Source organism: Salarias fasciatus, chromosome 7 (genome assembly GCF_902148845.1).
Source record: "Salarias fasciatus chromosome 7, fSalaFa1.1, whole genome shotgun sequence".
Classification (NCBI taxonomy): Eukaryota; Metazoa; Chordata; class Actinopteri; order Blenniiformes; family Blenniidae; genus Salarias; species Salarias fasciatus.
The window spans coordinates 8,882,575-8,901,267 of NC_043751.1; the positions used below are offsets into that span (position 1 = coordinate 8,882,575).

At 49.1% G+C, this 18,693-nt stretch overlaps 2 protein-coding genes across 2 annotated transcripts in view; both read right to left on the reverse strand.

The window, feature by feature from the left end:
* On the reverse strand, positions 1-8,378 carry LOC115391717 (transcriptional repressor CTCF-like). Its single transcript, XM_030096051.1, has 16 exons — positions 8,206-8,378; positions 5,038-5,218; positions 4,831-4,952; positions 4,633-4,752; positions 4,313-4,492; positions 4,010-4,222; positions 3,762-3,924; positions 3,168-3,338; positions 2,945-3,078; positions 2,652-2,772; positions 2,387-2,536; positions 2,143-2,303; positions 1,860-2,042; positions 1,647-1,779; positions 1,330-1,563; positions 1-1,241 (listed from the first exon to the last, which is right to left on the reverse strand). The coding sequence occupies exons 2-16, from the start codon at positions 5,204-5,206 to the stop codon at positions 997-999; spliced, it is 2,499 nt and encodes an 832-aa protein (XP_029951911.1). The 5' UTR covers positions 5,207-5,218; positions 8,206-8,378; the 3' UTR covers positions 1-996.
* LOC115391716 (rho family-interacting cell polarization regulator 1-like) overlaps positions 6,915-18,693 on the reverse strand; it is a 25,775-nt gene continuing 13,996 nt past the window's right edge. The window contains 13 exon segments of the mRNA XM_030096050.1: positions 6,915-6,925; positions 10,240-13,266; positions 14,455-14,545; positions 14,739-14,822; positions 14,905-14,973; positions 14,975-15,102; positions 15,267-15,425; positions 16,172-16,324; positions 16,413-16,548; positions 16,648-16,759; positions 17,506-17,651; positions 17,746-18,310; positions 18,395-18,564. Coding sequence (XP_029951910.1) covers positions 13,169-13,266; positions 14,455-14,545; positions 14,739-14,822; positions 14,905-14,973; positions 14,975-15,102; positions 15,267-15,425; positions 16,172-16,324; positions 16,413-16,548; positions 16,648-16,759; positions 17,506-17,651; positions 17,746-18,310; positions 18,395-18,564 — 1,911 coding nt within the window. The 3' untranslated portion in view covers positions 6,915-6,925; positions 10,240-13,168.

Below are 18,693 nucleotides of genomic sequence, written 5' to 3' on the forward strand. Positions count from 1 at the left end.
AAAAACTGTTTTTAGGGGGAAATCAGCGGGAACAGTATGGAAGGTGCTTCTACAGGGCTGATTCTGGCCCCCGGGCCAATTCCACTAATGTGAGCAGCTTCGCCGCCACCTGCGTCTCGCCGGTGGATGTTTTTGAACGTGTGGAAGTGACCCTCGCGCTCACATCTGGAGCCAAACGGTGAAAACGGAGAGGGAGGAGGGACACATGATGGAGTCCGTGCAAAAGAAATCCACTTTACAGGCGGGACGACGAGCGCCGAGAGGCGGATCCAAACAAAGAAAATCAAAATCCCTCTACCTTCCGACAAACACGGCTCAATTTAAAATCATTTAAAAAAAAAAAAGGCTGAGAGAAGAATCAAAGCAGTAGCATTCAGAGTGTATTTACATGCAAACCACCGTCCACGATCCCAGGCGTTCATCGCTTTCACCGCTAACTGTTTGAATACTGCGTCCGTCCTGATTGAAGCATCCGGAATGTACAAATAAAACAAACCATCCTGCTAAAGGATGCAGGTCAAGGAGAAGAAAATGTGACTTCTGACCACTTGACTGTCCATCAGCATTAATTCATTGAAATATTGTTAAAAAAACAGCTTTTGATCAATAACTTGCTGTGTTTGTGAGCCGAATGTGTGTGAGTGCGTTTCCTCACGCCGCTCATGAAGGGAAAAACTGAGTGGAAGCCAGATTTCACACACGCGACGGTTTCGAGTTCCAGGGTTTAAAATGAATCGAGGAGGAAAACAAAATGGAAAGAGGAGGAGTGATTTCTTCATGTGGTGAAAGAAGCTGGACGAGGACGAGAAGCAGAAACACCCAGAACAAGGATCCTCGGAGAGCGGAGACGATGAGAGAGATTATGCTGTTAGAGGAACGTCTGAACGGACCGACGGTGGCTCTCCGTCCTCGTGCACGGTTTGTCTACTGAAGCAGGGGGGGGAGGGGCGGGGCTTACACTGGGGGGGGGCAGAGACAGGAAGGAAGGCCCGGCGCTCATCGGTCCATCATGCTCAGGATCATCTCCGGCGTCAGGTCTCCGTTGGCGGCGCCCGCCGCGCCCTCCTCGTTCACCGCCAGCTCCACAGTCTCCACGCCCTCCTCCTCCAGCCCCACCCCCTCCACCGTCAGCGCCACGCCCGACTCCAGGGGCGCCGCCGACGCGTCCCCGTCCTCCTTCTTCACGATGATGTTCTCCACGGCGCCGGTGCTCTCGTCCTCCACCTGGATGATGGCGGTGGCTGGAAAACAAGACAGGAAGGTTGAAGGTTGTGGAGACGTTTCCGCCGAGCTGAGACTTCCTGCTGTGTGTCGTCTCGCCGCCCTCACCCACGGCGCTGGTCTTGGCGGCCGCCGCCGGCTGGCTGGCGGCTGAAGGCTTGGGGGCGTTCTTCGGGGGCCGGCCTCGTTTCCTCTTGACGGGCGGCTCCTCGGGGGCCGGGATGGGGATGGCGGCGGGGGCCTGCTCCAGCTCCATGCTCTCCGGCTCCTCCTCCGGCAGCAGCAAGGCCTCCTCGCCGTCGCCCTCGTCCTCCTCCTCGTCCGGCTCCACCTGATCGTCCTCTGCAGGGCGCAGCGGGGAGACGGAGGTGAGGATGGAAAAACCAGGTCTGGTGGAGGCCGAGCGGGGAGGGTGGGGGACTCACCGCTGTCGTCGTCGTCTCTTCTGCTCCTCATCTTCTTCTTCCTGCCCTTCTTGCCCTTCTTGGCGGGCGAAGCGCCGTTCTCCGTCTCCTCCACCTCGCCGCTGCAGTTCTCGGCGTGGCGCGCCATCGTGTTCTGAAAGACACTCGCCGTTAGCGAACCGCTAGTGCATGTTCACGTCTTCTGAGGTGTGTGTGTGTGAGTGTGTGTGTTACCCTGCGAGTGAAGGTCTTGCTGCACTTGGGGCAGACGAAGGCGGTGGGGACGAAGTTGGGGTCGTGGTAGCGCTTGAAGTGCATGTCGAGCAGCTGCTTCTGCCTGAAGGTCTTCTCACACTGGCTGCAGGCGTACGGCTTCTCGCCGGTGTGAGTGCGGCGGTGCATCACCATGTGGCGCTCCTGCACAACACACACACAGCAACACACACAGGGCTTAGCGGACGATTTAATCAATTTCAGATAAAGATGGAAAAGCGTGAGAGGCTCTGTCGACGCGGACCTGACGGCAGCAGTAGTCGCACATGTCGCACTTGAACCTCTTCTCGTTCTTGTGCGACTTCTGGTGCTGGATCAGGGCGTAGCGCTCGTGAAAGACGGCGTCGCAGTAGCGGCACTTCTTGCCGGTCTCGATGAAGGAGTGCTGCTTGCGGAGGTGAACCCCTGCGGGAGGCGGAGGGCGGACGGGTTAGAGCGGCGGCGGCGGGCGGGAGCAGACGGGGAGAGCGGCGGCGCGGCGGCCGTACCCAGGTCGCTCTTGCGTGCGATGACGGTGTCGCAGTGCGGGCAGTGGAACTTGGCCACGTTCTCCGTGTGTTTCTGGAGGATGTGCATCTTCATGGTCCCGCTCTGGGTGAAGCGGGCGTGGCAGATGTAGCATTCGTACGGTTTCTCTCCTGAACACAGCAAGAAATGATACTGACACTCCGCACCTGAAGAGAGGCAGCTGTGTGTGTGTGTGTGTGTGTGTGTGTGTGTGTGTGTGTGTGTGTGAGTGAGTGTGTGTCTCACCTGAGTGTGTCCTCATGTGTCTCTTCAGTTTGTACGTGTCTCTGCTGGCGTAGCTGCACAGGCTGCACTGGAACGGCCGCTCGCCGGTGTGGGAACGGATGTGACGCTTTAGCTTGCTCACCTAAACCACACACACACACACACACACACACACACACACACACACACACACACACACACACACACACACACACACACACACACACACACACACACACACACAAATAAATAACTCAGAAATCACGGAATCGGTTAAGCGCTCCAGGAATTGTGGGTAGGCGAGGCGGTCTGACCTCCACGCTGGCGTAGTCGCACATGGAGCACTTGAAGGGTTTCTCGTGTGTGTGTTTGTAGCGACGGTGGCGGACCAGCTCGCCGCTCGTCACGAACGCCATGTCGCAGTCTGTGCACTTGTGTGGACGAGTTCCTGCGGAGAGCGGGGGGAGGGGATTACATAAACGGCGAGGCGCTGCGATGGCGTCGCCTCTCGGACACGCGGAGCGGCGCGGCGCCTACCTGTGTGTGTGTTGAGGTGGTTTCTGAGCAGGGTGACCGTCCTGAAGGCCCGCCCACACAGGTGACACTTGTGAGGCCGCTCGTCGGTGTGGCTCTTCATGTGCCGGTCCAGGTTGGAGCGCCGGGGGCAGGTGTAGCTGCACAGCTCGCACTGAAACGTCTTCTTCACTCCTGCAGGAGGAACGAGTCCAGAACAGAACAGATCGGTAACAACTTCATCCTTTCACCAGGAGGCCGCTGCGCTCATTTGGCATTAGATCTCAAAGGAAACAGAACTAAAGAAAAGCTGAAACCACAACAAACTGTTAAAAAGGGGGAAAAAACTCAAACTACTAAAACATTTCTAAAAACTGCAAAAATGATCATTATTTAAAAGTAATATCAATAAAATTGATAAAATTGACTAAAATGACCAAAAACTGTGTCTTTCCCTCTGTCAACGGGTTAAATGCACAGTAAGTTTTTTTTTTTTTTTTTAAATATGAAAAGTTCTTAACAAATGAAGTTTGATTGTGTTTGATTGATTAAACTGACATTTCTTTTTGGGGGGGGTGAAGGAGTACTGTGTCTGGTTGTGCACGGCGGTCTTCTGACCTTTCTTCTTGATCTTGGTGGGCTTCGGGGGCTTCATGTTGCCCACCACCTTCTCGGCGTTGACCTCTGACAGGAGGCCCTCCTGCTGCTCCTCCTCGAAGTCGTACACGCTGACGTCCATGTCCTTGTCTCCTTCGGCGTAACGCAGGCGACTCTTCTTACCCTTCAACACAACACCAGTTCGGTGAGGGCTCCGCCTCCGACCCCCCACCTCGCCACGGCCACGGCGCCTCATTCAGCGGACTCACCTTCTTGGCTTTCTTGACGATCCCGGACGGGGGCTGGTAGTCGGGGTCTTTGGACCAGCCGGACTCGTCGTTGGGGGGCTGGATGGGCTCCCCCTCCCCCTCCACCAGCTGGTTCACCACCTCGTCGTCGTCCTCCTCCTCCTGGTGGGCTTCCACTTCGTCGTCCTCCTGCTCCACTGTCTCCACCTCTCCGTTAGCGCCCACCTTGACCACCTGGACACAGGAACACGGACGCTGCGGTCACGCCGCCTTCACAATGTTCCATCTAATCGAGAGCGCGGTGGAGTTTGAGGCCGCCGGTACCTGGAAGCCCTCGGGCAGCGGCAGCGTGTGGCAGATGACGGGGTCGCCGTCCTTGGGCATCGCTGCAGTGTCTACGTAAGTGCCTTGCTGCAGAGCCTCCACGGTGGTGGCAGAGACGGGAACCTGGACCAGCTGGAGCTCGCCGAGGCCCAACGCCGCCTGCTCCTCCATGTTCACCACCTGCAGACAGAGGACAGGCACACGTGACAAGAACCGCGTATTTCACCCCCGTATCCAGACGATTCTCTGACGTCAACATGATGCTTTCAACAGGTTTTCTGCACTCAACATCTGGAGGTTAATTAGTTTGAATAAAAGACCTGAAGCGTGATGATTTGCGTCTGGTCCACTGTGGTCACAGTAGCTTGGTGAGCACCGCCCGCCACCCCTCCGACCACGCCCACCGTGGCTGACGGCCCTCCAACCGCAGCGTCGATCACCTGCAGGGCAAAGGTCAAAGAGTCAGAGGCGGTGGCACGCTGCGCCTGACGCCAAGTCTTCAAGGCGACTTCACTCGCCTCAGTCTTCATCTGCAGCAGAGTGGGATCCAGCGAGTCCATGACCATCATCTCCACCCCCGCCCCCGCCTCGATCAGCTGCTGCTGAGACTGGGACGCCGCCACCATCCCTTCTCCGTGTCCTGAAACACAGAAATGAGGGTTGTATCGGTCCATTCAGCACGAGCAGGACTGGGAATTGACCCGACATCATGCGCCGAGGCCCACCTTGCTCCAGGACGACTCCAGCCTGGCCTTCCACCACCCCTCCAGCCTGGGCGGCCTGCTGCAGGAGGTCGGCCACCATGGCGTCCTGGCTGTGGACGGCCTGAATGGACGGGAAGTCTTTAGAGGGAACTTCCACCACCCCCACCCCCTCTGCTGGCCCACCGTCCATCCTGGGTGGGAACTGGAAACAGACAATCAATTAGCTCAGCTGTGTGTTGGAGCGTCAACATTCTCACTAATCAATACCAGAAATATCAGTTAACTGAGGAGATCACAGAGCTCAAAGATCTGCTTCACTTCACTGATTGAAGCTTTAGAAACAATCAATACACCGGAGCAATGCTCCATCCACATGAATCCAACACTTTAACCTGCTCCACTCACCTGAAGCTACACTTATCCTGCTTCACCCATGCTGCTGTAGCTCGCTCCACTCAGGCTAGCTGACATCATGAAGGTCTGATAACATAATGGCTTGGTTGTGGCACAGAGTGAGACCAGCAATAGGTCCCAGTTCTACATTCAGCCTGAACTAAAGGTTCTGAAGACACGAGCAGTCATCAGACGACACTGGGAACTTTCTTTTCTGAACAAGTTTCATTTTATTCTTGTATGCCCAAAACAAACAAGACTCGACGGCTTCCCACACACCGTGTGTGTCAAAATATTTGCACTAGATTGTGTTAGCAGGTCATGTTCCAGTGTTACGCCACACCAGGCCAGATGTCAGAAGAACAAAAGTCAGAGAAAAATTACAAAAAAACCACAAACTGTAGAAAATTGCACACGTGCATGTGATCAAAAAGCTAAAGATGAGCACAGCTGATTATTAAACGACTCTGTTTTATGTTTCACTGTAGATGAAAATCTGCTTTTGAATAAAAGCTTAGAATCATTGGCATGTGTTGGACTGAAACTTTGAAAAACTATATGAATGAATTTATATTTACATCCACAGCAGAAAAAATAATATTGACGATTTAGTGAGTATAACTTTTATAAAAACATCCACTAAAATATGTGAACTCTTTAACCCAGAGGATGAAAGATATTTACATTCAGTATTAAAACATTAATTGTAACTGACATCTTATATCTGAAATAGTAATAGTAATAAAATTATCTTAACAGACTTCAGGTGCCTCAAAGATTACAGACATACGGCAATGAAATATATTAACTTACTTTTTCATTCATAGCTTTTTGCATATTTAATGTAAACGCATCAATGTAAGAGTTCAAACACTTTACTGTTAAAGTATTATAACAATGTCACCTATGTCAATAATTAGATATATTTTGGAATACCCCAGCATTTTGTTCAGTTTAAGAGATAAAATAACCAGAAGAGGTTACCAAGTCCGCTGATTTGCTCCAGTAAAAGATTAACATAAAGTCAGATTTTAACCAGTTTCAACCCGCTGACTCAAAAAAAAAAAAAAAAAAACCCAACATAAATTCAAACCTTCTGATTTCAAATTTGTGAAAAATATAATGCTTCACTAACCAATCACATCCACTCCTCGCAGGAAATTATTTTTCCCACTTTCACCCATCTTATTTCTAAGATTTGGTAAACAGCCATAGAGCACCAGTGAGTGTCAAGGGTCATTCTCAAAAACTTGCCCCCCCCCCCCCCCCCCCCCCCCCCCCCCCCCCCCCCCCCCCCCGTGGGCAACGAAACCTCAAACTCCTGATCAGAAGGCCACTACCGCCCTATATGATAGAGCAGACAATTCAAGTGTTTTTCAGCTTTGTGGTATGAGCTGAGAAAGCCAGGAAGGTTTCTGGAGGAGGAGAGCTGTCCACTCCAGAAAAGCTGTCCTTGGCACTGTCATCCATCCTGCAGTGTTTTTTTTTTTTTTTGAAACTGAAGAGAAGCTCTTCCCTCATGGCATTGCCATGCATCCAGTAGTAATTTAGCATGAAATCAGCCCAACCCAAAGGGAAGCAGTATCCTCCATACAACAGTATTTTTTGGACTAAAAGCTGTCCCCACCTGACAGCAGGTTTGTGAACTGGAGGGAAGCTGTCCCCTCCTGGCACTACCATCCATCCTGCAGTATATTTTTATTTTTTTGACTGAAGGAGAGCTGTCTCCTCCTGAAAACAGATTTTTTGAGCTGCAGAGAGGCTGTCACTGCCGTCCATCCAGCAGTATGTTTGCAGTGTGTAGAAGCTGTCCCCTCGTGGCAGTGCCATCCATCCATCCAGCAGTATTTTTGTAGCTCTCCGAGCAGAGTCGTAGAGGGAGCTCTCTGCTATAATATATATCCGCGGCTAACAGGCTGTAAGTGGGCTTAGAATAAGAGACAGGCGGTGGACGGAGCAGCAACAGCTGGAGCACAGAGCAGAGACCCGGACACGCAGAGGAGCTGGCAGTGGATCTGCTGGAAGAGGAGGAGGAGGAGGAAGACACCAAGGAGGACTTCATCAAGTCTTTGAGATCTCCAAGGATTTTTTTAATGTCGCTCATGTTTCCGTGCTAGCTTCAGCACATTTCTGTATATGCTCCTCAACCGCAACAGCTGGCTTTTACTCAGTAACGCCACGTGTTTATCAGTTAATTTAAATTAAAATCCTCATTTGGATGTTTACTGTGGTCACTTTAATAAATGTTTCAGATATTAGTCGGATCAAGGTGTCGGAGGAGAAGGCCTCAAGCCTGAGCTAGGCTAACTAGCGAGCTAACGCTAGCCGGTTGACTTATTCGTATTTTGTTACGTAACAAAACTCAAACATCTTATAATATGACATTACTTATTTTTACTCTGCTCAGAGTCTTCTTAAGTGTTTGATAACAACGCATTTACTCAATTCGAGAACATCAACGTCTGCGTGCTAATGTTAGCTCGTGGCTAATAACTTCATGGCGCCACTTCCATAAAGACGGAAACAAAGAGAAAATGGACGCCTCGGCCTCAACTCTCCAACACGGCCACTAAACTGCCCCCGCGGCACCGACACCTCCGCGGGCACACACAGACACACCCGGGTCGCTCCAAGTTTTATTCCAACTTGGGCTATTTAAACGTATTTTGACTGGGTTTTCGATAACGATAGAGGGAGACAAACACTCTCCGACGGAGCTGCCCGGGACCGGAGCCCCATCGTGACACCTAGAGGCCGATTAAAGACCCTGCAAACAGAAAAGTACTGAGCGCTCACCCGTACGGAGTGTTGCTGCTCCCGCGGAACTCGACCGGCAGCACTCGGTCCGTGCGACAAAGTTGAAGCGGCCGGGAAGGAGTGCGGGCTTCTGGGCAGTTTGTTTTAATCCCTCTCCTTTAGCAGAATAGCTTGGACCACAAAATGGCAGTTGGGCGCTCAGTGCGCCTGTGCGGCCGCTGGGGGGTGGTATCGAAGCGGCTGCACCAGCGCTGATTGGCCGGGAGGGGCGCACCGGGCTCCGGCAGCGGGCCGTGGCTCACTGCGCATGCGCGGCGCTGGGGGCGCGGGTGGGCGTCAAAGCGGCTGCACCGGCTCTGATTGACCGGGAGGGGCGCCACATCCAACAGATCCAACAGCGGGTGGGAGCGTGGGGCGGCACGCGCGGTCCACTCTGTTAAAACACCCTGCTATTGGCAGGTAATAGCAATAAATACTAAGTTTGGCGGATAATGACATTAATAAAAACCGGGTTTTGGTGGGTAATTTAGAAGAAACAAGGATGATCAGTAGTTTATTATGCTGAATAACATTTCTTGACCTTTCTGAACTCATTCTAGGCAGTTGATCATCAACTTCATTTACACAGCACCTTTAAACATTTTACAATAAATGCAATAAAAAACTAAATTAAAATCAAAATCATTAGGGTCGTGAGTTTTGTAAATGAAGAATTAAAAACTGAATAATTCATTGTGTGGATCTTGTTTTTTTTTTTAGATCAATTTATTCCAGACATGTTGAAATATATGGAAAATGCACGTACACACACACACACACACACACACATCCATTTACATATACACACTAGTGTATATGTCCAAATGCATAAAATGATCTTTATCAAAGTAAACACATCGGTTTGAACAGGCATGCTATTACAGGTAAACACATATAACCCAGGCATTTAATTCAACATGTTTGAAAAGGTCTGAAAGTCAAGTGTGAGTTTTAAGGACCACTTTGAAGGAATGTAGGATTATCTCCTTGAAGAGAAAGTGGAGAGGTCTTGAAGGAAACGGTCACTTCTTGTTTTCACCCTGGAATTTAGAAGTTAATTACACAATTTTACAAGATGGACAGAAAAAACTCAGACTGAGATGATGTCTGTTAAAACCTGTAAAGTTTTACTTGACAATACCTCAAGGTAAAACAGAATAATTGAATAAACTGTAATAAATGTGCAGATGAAAAAAAAACTTATTTTTTCAACAGCATCATTGTCCATTTCAGTTTATCACAGATATTCTTTGTGATTTTTTTACATAATTCTGTCACTAAATACAGAAATCAAAAGTCTATAATGTTCACAGCGTCTCCCTGATATTGATGCAATATTTATTTAAACAATACATGCAAGAAATAAGGAAACAGACAAAACATTTCTCACAACTTCATAAATTCAGTTTTCACCTCAGATATAAAGAAAAAAACACTTCATGTCAAAATCAAGGCTCATTCTGTGTTATAATTGTATATTTCATCTATCAAGCATGATGTGGAAAAAAGAAATCCCTCAAGCAAGTGGAAAATCATGGATATATTTCAGTGGAATTCAGGAAACTATTTAAGGCAGTAGTGTCTAACATATGGTTAGTGGACCAAAACCAGTCCGCCGGACGGGTCCATCATGTCCTCTGAAAACGGACATTCACCTTTCTAAAGAAATAACTGCTGCTTGTAATGTTTTAGTGTGAGAATAAGACATCAGTGAGGGCCGAGGCCTGGAGGTGCTATATTCCAGTGAGATAGCACGAATGTGTGTCAGAGTCGGTCCTCGAGGGCCGACCTGACGTCTGGACGCTTTAGCTCTCGCAGCTGTAATACACCTGATTGCAATGAGGGACTCTGGTGATGTCTGTGTCCCTGTTCACCTGGTAGGGTCAAGAAGAGAGACGAGAAGAACAGTGTTGCCTCTCCTGGTCCTGGTTCTGGTCCAGACTCTCCTGGTCCTGGTTAGTTTCAGGGTGAATCACTGGAGGAGGTTCAGCACAGAAATCAAACACTGGAGCACTGAGGGTTTCATGTTCTGACGCTGCTTTTATTTTCCTTGTAAATCCAACACAAGTCCCGTTACTGAAGGTCACGCCATCAAAAGCACAACTGTCTCTGGTTCAGCCGCCGTTACGCTCTCCAGACATTTCAGAGTCACACAGAGATCATCTGAGCAGAAGTAAAGAAGGTTGGCACGTTACAGAGAACAGCAGAAACAGTCCGAGGCACAGCTTGGTCAACGTGGAGCGTCTGGCATGTTGACATGGGTACAGTTAGAAAGTCTTCTCTCTGAGCGCACTGCAGGATTGTTCCCCCACAGCGGTTCTCAAAGCCAGAGGAAGCCCAGAAATCCAGACAAAGAGACATAATCAGAGGGTAAACTGTAACGGATATGAATACAAATCCTTTATATCAGGTCTGTCAAACTCATTTCAGTTCAGGGGAAACATTCAGACCAGAGGGAGCCGGACTGGTAAAACACAGCCATCATTTACCAGACGTTTCTCTTCACATTTTTATGACAATAAAACAACATAGCTGAAAATATAGTGAGAGAAAAAAGGAAGAAAATTGAAATCTAAATCATCTAACCATGACGTTGTGTCAGTTGAGCTCCTCCACTTTGAGAACCTCTGATTGACAGAATCCACACTGTCATTCAACAAACTTCCCAAAACTGTGTTGAAAATTATTCTTTTTTTTTTTACATTGAAGGTTTTTTTGTTGGTATTTGCACAATTAGGTAGAAAATACAGTCCGATAAATTCCAAAATGATAAATGTGTTTCTTCATTCTGTACCCAACCTGAACACACACACACACACACACACACACACACACACACACACACACACACACACACACACACACACACACACACACACACACCCACGTTCGTGGTGTTGAAGTAACAACCACTGAACTAACTCCAGTGGACATGTTAAGGCACTCAGTGTTTTATTTCTTACATAAAAATGCATTAAAAAAAAAAAACATCTTTCCAGTCCTCATGTGTCACACACACACAAGCTGAAAGGCCACACACACACACACACACACACACACACACACACACACCACTCGATATGAAGCAGGATTAGAAAACATCTGGAGCAGCTGGAGCCAGCGGGGCCGGTCCGTTTGGCATCCTCATCAACTTTGGTCTGTAAATCATCAGAATGTGATCTATATACATTATATAATAATACTTCATCACACGCTCCGCTTCAGACCTCAAACCATATCTGTGTCATCTGATTTCTGACATAAATATCAAGTGAAAATAAACAAAATCATGCTTCAGACTGGGAAGGAAATTAAAAAATATATATCAAGAATAAAGAAGTATCTTATAACTATGAGCAAATAAAAATAAAATATGGACATAAAGTGCTCACAGAATAATCACAAATGTGACGATGAGTTACTAAGTGGTAGTTAGAAGAGCTTCCTGTTCGAGGCCGGATTACAAACACACTCCTCAGATTAATTACAGTGATCAGATCCCAGACCTCCTGGATTAATCTGCCCTCCAGTGTGACGAGAAAAGGCATAAAACAGAACACACACACACACACACTGTACAATCACTGGAATAGCTTTACATTCAATGTGCGTCAGAAGGAGCGAATCACGCCGCGGTGTGAGGAAGAGGAAGATTTCCTCTTCCTCAGTGGACAGAATAATCTGAAGACCAGTGGAGAAGTCACTGTTTTGGCTGTGGATGAGTCCACGGCTGCGGCGGTTCCAGAAAGGTTCTGAATATTCTCTGAATATTCTGTCAGCAGGTCAAACACACTTCCTTTATTTCTCTCCAGTGTGGGAACGAGGACTGCCTCTTCAGTTTTAGTTACTCAGCTTAAAATGGACTTTATTTCAACTTGCTGCACATGGTGAACACAGAGGGTCTGCAGACAAGTGTGTGTTAAAGCTCTCTGCAGCTCCCCAAAGTCAGCTTTACAGAAACCACCTGAGACGTTTCAGTTTTTAACCATCCGGGTCGTTTTCTCGCCTTTTTCACCTCACTTCTTTCACTGCCGTCAGACTGGCTCGAGCTCAGTGGAGCCCGAACAGAAACCCTAGTTATTTGAACATTCTGACCTTCGGTTAAATATCTTTCTGCCACTTTTGTACATTTTCAGCTATATTAGGTTGAAGTCATTTTGATTTATTTTTGCTATTTTTCCAGCAGTTCTTCATTGTTTGTGTTGCTTTTCTAGCCCCATTAGTCCACCTCTATTGTTTCCCTATTTATCCATATCAGTATTTTCTCTTTTAACCGTTTGCTGCAGTTTGAGCCATTTCTTTAAGACATTTGCATGTTATTTAAAACTTGTTTTTCTTTAGTTATTTCAGTAAAATGAGCAGTTTCACCTTTATAAGCCCTTTTCTTTTCAGCAACTTCAGCTTTCTTTAGCTGTTTTACAGCTTTCAACATAAAGCGATCTTTTTCTCTCCACATATAAACATACAGGTGAAACAGCTGTCAGTGACAGTTAAATAATCGCTACACATTGAATAAAGCTCTATCTTAATTATTTGGATTTAATCATGCTTATTACGTGAAATTATCTTATTTGTTCCCTTGAAGTGTGACTTCAGAGATGTTTTCAAATATAGTCCGACGTGCAAATCATATCAAAATAAGTTAAAATGTGTCTGTAGTTCGGTAAAAGCTTGACGAGTGGCTGCAGAGCTGCAGACTGTGCAGACCTCTGGATCAGAGCTCACAGCTGTTAAACACCATGCGCACGGCGCCGTGCAAATATTCCTCATCTCTTATGAAGAGACGATGTAAAGAAACATTCAAAATGCAGCAGATTGAAATAAAACAGAGACGTGCAGAGCTCAGAGCTGCTGGAATGAAAGGTATGAACGCAGAGCCGAGGGCTGGAAGCACATTCTGTAGCTTACTAAAGTTTTCCCAGTGTGAAACCAGGCGCGGTCTGAACGAGGGACTCGAGCGGCGTTAGAAAGCCGTGCTGGCCATGCTTCCTGGAGCGAAGAGCCGCGGCAGGCTGTCCTGAGACGTCTCCACGTGTCTGTGGGCCATCTTCCCCTCCTCACCTGGAGGAGACACACAGGACGGACCGGTGAGGAGACCGGGGATCGAACCGGTGGACGGATGGAGACACAATGCTGTCCTGATCCAATTAAAATACATTTAGAATGTTTACTGAGTCACTGACGGAAACGTTCACAGTGTTCAGGTGTTTTAATTGAACACAGTCTGGCAGTAACTAAACTAGAATTCCTGCATTAGTGCTGTTTTAACTTCAATTCAGAAAGGCTTTTAGTATTTTTAATATTTAGGATTTTAGGATTCTAGAAATTTCTACAACACAGCAACACCGACTGAAATGTTTGGGAAAGTTTTTTTAGTCAGTTTCATCAAATGATTAAAGTTCGGTTTGAAGAAATGCTGAAATTACCAGATTTAATCACTTAGTCATTATTTAGTCATTTAGTTGTCTATATGTGTGTGTGTGTGTGTGTGTGTGTGTGTGTGTGTGTGTGTGTGTGTGTGATTACAGTGAAGGTGTGTCTATGTTTTTTTATATACTGATTTTTGTTTTTAATACTATAAAGCACTTCGTGTTGTTGTTTTTTTTAATATAAAAAGTACCTTATAAATAAAGTTTGACTTGAAGCTTTATGAAACAAAATCAAGTGTCTGTGAAGAACAGAAGTGTAGAAATCTTATAATAAATATTAATAAATTATAAATATTATATAAGTATGTTGGTCAATGAGAAATACATTTTTTCTAAAAATATGTATTTTAAAAATGTATTAAAAACATGATCAGTGTTTTTATTTGTTTATTTACTTGTCTTGCATGCTTATTTACACTTTTAATGCCTTTTTTTAAATGACCACCTCTAATAACTTATGTATTTCCATGTTTGATAACTAGTTTCTTTATATGTTTATTTACACATTAATTTATATGTTAATTTATGAGCTTAATCACTGATTTACTTTCTTATTCACATGATTAAAAAACTTGTTTACTTACCTTTTAACCTACACATTGATTTATCCATTTACCGCTCTTTTGTGTTTGTGGTGAATTCATGGGTATGTGAGTGATAAGTGTTTAAAATTCATCACTCATTCATTCATTGATTCATTCCTTCATGATGTGCTGAACACCTGCTGCTTGTGAAAACGCCGCTCACGTTTCCTTTAAATAAACCAGGCGTGTTTGTTTGAGGCAGAAGCAGCTCATTTCGTCCTCCAGGCCATTCTTACCGAGCACCAGCAGCGTCTGCTTGGCGGCGTCGCGCACTTCCTCCTTGTCCGTCTGGCAGAGGTACACCAGCTGGTCGATGCTCTCTTTGGCCTGGAGGCAACAGCAACGGCGAGAACTTATCATCTGACCGTCAGAAGGATTTAAAGTTTGAACATAACGCTGTTTGACACGCAAATCTGGAAATGGAGAATTTCACTCCTCGGGTGTTTTTTTAAGAAGATTTCAAGAATTATTTAGATTTAGACATCATAGAAATCTATTGGAAAGTGTGAGATGTTTTTACCTTGAGAGAAGCCAGAGCTTTACAGCCGCACACTCTGGCCTCCACGTCGCTCTGCTCCAGCAGCTCCAGGCAGCCGACCAGCGCCTGGCGGAGAGAGGGAACTGTGAATCTGAAAAAGCAGGTGAAAGGTGGTGGAGGTGGGAGCGGCGTGCGGAGGGAATCGTACTCGCTCCCTCTGCCGGGGCTGGGCCGCCAGGCTCCTCAGCACGGAGCTGGCCGAGGCGGACACTTTCCCCCCGGGGGTCCCGGAGCAGCCTGGCCACGGCGTGGAGCCCCTCCCTCCTCAGGCTGCACTCCGGGGGGCGCCGCAGGGCCTGGACGATCAGGTCCTGGTCGCAGGACGACAGGGTCTCCACCAGCCGCACTGCGAGGAGAGAGAGGACCCCCCGTTGCCATGGAGACGGAGTCAGCGTGTCGCGTAACGAAAGCTTTCTTTTTTCACTTGAAAACGCCGTCAACGGCGTTTTCAAGTGAAAACAGAAAACTTTCGAAGTTAGGAAGTGTGCGTGTGTGTGTGAGTGTGTGTACCTTCCTCCGCCAGCTCCGTGACGTGTGTGTCCATGTCGCCGACGCCGTTGGCCTCCAGGTAGCTCCACAGCTGGAACAGCGTCACCGTCACCTCGCTCCTGCTGTTGCCCCGCCGGGGCAGCCGCTGATCCAGCAGCCGCTCCACCAGACACACACACACTGGACACACACACACACACACACACGTGAGTGAGAACGCGGCATGCGGTGCAAGCCGCATCACACACACACACACACACACACACGCACAGTCTTGTATTTCTATCCTTGTGGGGACCGTCCATTGACTCCCATTCATGTCTAGCCCCTAACCCTAACACTTACCCTAACCCTAACCCACACCACAACAAAGCCTAACCCTAAAGCAATGTTTTTGCACTTTTACTTTTTTCAGTAACAACAACATGGTCAAGAAAACACTGTTTCTCCTACTTAGGACCGGAAAAAGGTCCCCACAAGGCACGTTGTTCCACGTTTTGCTATCCTTGTGGGGACATTTGGCCCCGACAAGGATAGAAATACAAGAACACACACACACACACACACACACACACACACACACACACACACACACAGTCTCGTATTTCTATCCTTGTGGGGACCTTCCATTGACTCCCATTCATGTCTAGCCCCTAACCCTGACCCTTACCCAAACCCTAACCCACACCACAACAAAGCCTAACCCTAAAGAAATGTTTTTGCACTTTTACTTTTTTCAGTAACAACAACATGGTCAAGAAAACACTGTTTCTCCTACTTAGGACCGGAAAAAGGTCCCCACAAGGCACGTCGTTTCACGTTTTGCTATCCTTGTGGGGACATTTGGCCCCAACAAGGATAGAAATACGAGAACACACACACACACACACACACACACACACACACACACACGGATTAATGGGCACCTGGCTCGGCCGGCGAGGGCAGGACTGTGGCGTAGGCAGAGGCCAGGGTGAGCAGGAGTGTGTCTGCGGTGGTGCTGTACACGCTGCCCTGCTTCCCTACGCACTGTTGCCATAGCGATGCCGCTCCGGGTGTCTGGCCCAGCTGGGGTATCACTGGAGAGGAAGAAGAGGAGGAGGGCGTCACAACAAACCATCATAGCCTCCACGGCGGCGACCCAGCATGCCACACGACGGCGCTCACCTTCAGCCGGCTGCCGCCGCCGCCGCGGGTTCTCCTTGATGAGCCGCCGGACCACCTCCAGGACCCGAGCCTCCCGCAGCAGCTTGTCCAGGGCGTACATCTCTCCGCACCGCAGGGGGCCGAACGTGCCCAGACGCTGCACACACACACACGAGCACAAAGCCAATGTTGTCACACATTATCAGGCGTGTGTGTGTGTGTGTGTGTGTCTGTGTGTGTGTGTGTGGTCTCCTACCAGCAGCTGAGCGCCGCAGTTCTTCAGGTGGACCACCAGGACGCCGTCCAGAGTGGAGCAGCCTGTGGTGAGGGGGGAGGAGGGGGGCGAGAAGCCCCGGTCCTGGAGAGACCTGCTCACACACACACACGTCAACACACACACACACACACACACACACACACACACACACACACACACACACAGACACACACACACACACACACACACACACACACACACACACATACACAATGATCAAAACTGAAAATGTAGTTTCTGATTAAATCTGCTGAACTAAATCAGATTCTTGACGGTATTCTAATCGACTGAGCTGCACCTTGATGATCAGACACAAGGTTCCTGTTTGACCCGAGCACAGATGACATGAACACCATTAATAAATATATGTCACAAATATCTTCTAACAGATTAATTGAACTGCAATGTGGCACTACAATGTGTGACTTCTAGTTAGATCAGGGGTGTTAAAGATAAGGCCCGCGGCCCAAAAACGGACCACAAGAGGCTCCGGTCCGGACCACCAAACCAACAAGCAAAGAGTAAAAATTCCTAATAAAACACAGATTTTTTTTTTTTAATTAAATTTCTCAGGATTAGGGGAGTGAACACACAGCTGCAGCTATTTTCTGAACTCACTCTTTGGTCTTTGTGAAAATATGATTTTATTTGTGGGTCCAGTCAAGTCTGTGAAGCTGAGCTCTGCTGATCAGCAGTTGCGTTGACCTTCCACTAGATGGAGGCAGCAAACCAGCAACGGCTCGCAGCTCGCCGCAGGAAGTGTGAATTAAAGCCAGGAAGGAGCCTTTAAGTTTCTCATTCACGCCGTCCGTCCTGCCAGGCGTGTCTCCACCTCACCTCCCTCCTCTGCTCCTCCTGCCCCCCCTCTCCTCTTCCTCCTCCTCCTCTTCCTCGCAGTCTGACGTGTTGAGGAAGTCGAAGCTGCCCAGCGCCGTTTCCACGGTGAGGCTGAAGACGCTGGGGGAGCGGCTGTGGCTGCCACCCTGCACACACACACACACACACGCGCGCGCGCTGTCACGTTGACGTGTGTGTTCCTGATGGCGCCGTCTGACCCGTCCGGGTCGTGGTCGTTACCTTCAGCGTGGCCTGCAGCAGCTTCAGCTCCTGCTCCAGCAGCTGGAGCTCGGGGAACTGTCCCCGGTAGTCGTCCAGCGAGGAGACCACGGCGCCCAGCGCGTCCTCCAGCCCGCTGTCTGGCACGCCGCACGCCGCCCTGGACGGGTCCTCCAGCCCCCCGCCCCCCGCCTCCTCCTCCACAGACACCCGCCGGGCCACGTACGTCCCGTCCTCGCCGTTGGTTTCAGATGGGAGTGTCTCTGCCACGCCGTCCCCCCCCGCCTCCGAACGCTCGCTGTCTGCGGCGCCCGGCGGCTCCTGAGTCCTGCCCCGCAGCTCCATCTCGATGTCGCTGATAGAAATCCTTGAGATCGGCGACGTCGCGTCCGCAGACTCGCCAGCCGACCGGTCCGTCGGCGCCGCGCCGTCGGCGCTGCTTTCGCTGATGTGGCTCAGGGAACGCGCGTAGCGGCAGGCGCCGTTTCCGGGGGTTACGGGGTCCTCCGCCACCGACACAGGCCGCTTCTCCGTCGAATCCTCGCCGCCGGCTTCCACCGTCGTGGCCGCAGTACATTCCTCGTCCCTGAGATCAGTTCACATCTCAGTACTGATGGAAAACAAAACCACGGCGAGGAAAACGGGCCGAATCATGACCAGACAGACATACCGGGTGAGTGGCGGGAGCTTGGCGGCGTCGGGGAGCTCGGGGACGCCGTCGCGGTGCTGACTGGAGTTCTGAGGCGAGAACGAAGCGTCTCGACAGCCGAAGGAAACGTCGGAATTGGAGGAGGAGCTTCCAGTGACAGCCGGCTGGAGATCGGATGTGACCAACACTCCCTGGGAGACACACGGTTTCAGCAGGAGGCGACTCAACCGAGCGCCAGAAAGGTTTCACGCTGACACGACAGCATTTTCAAAACTACGTCCGTTCACACGGAAACGGCAGAAACACTGAAACACACACTG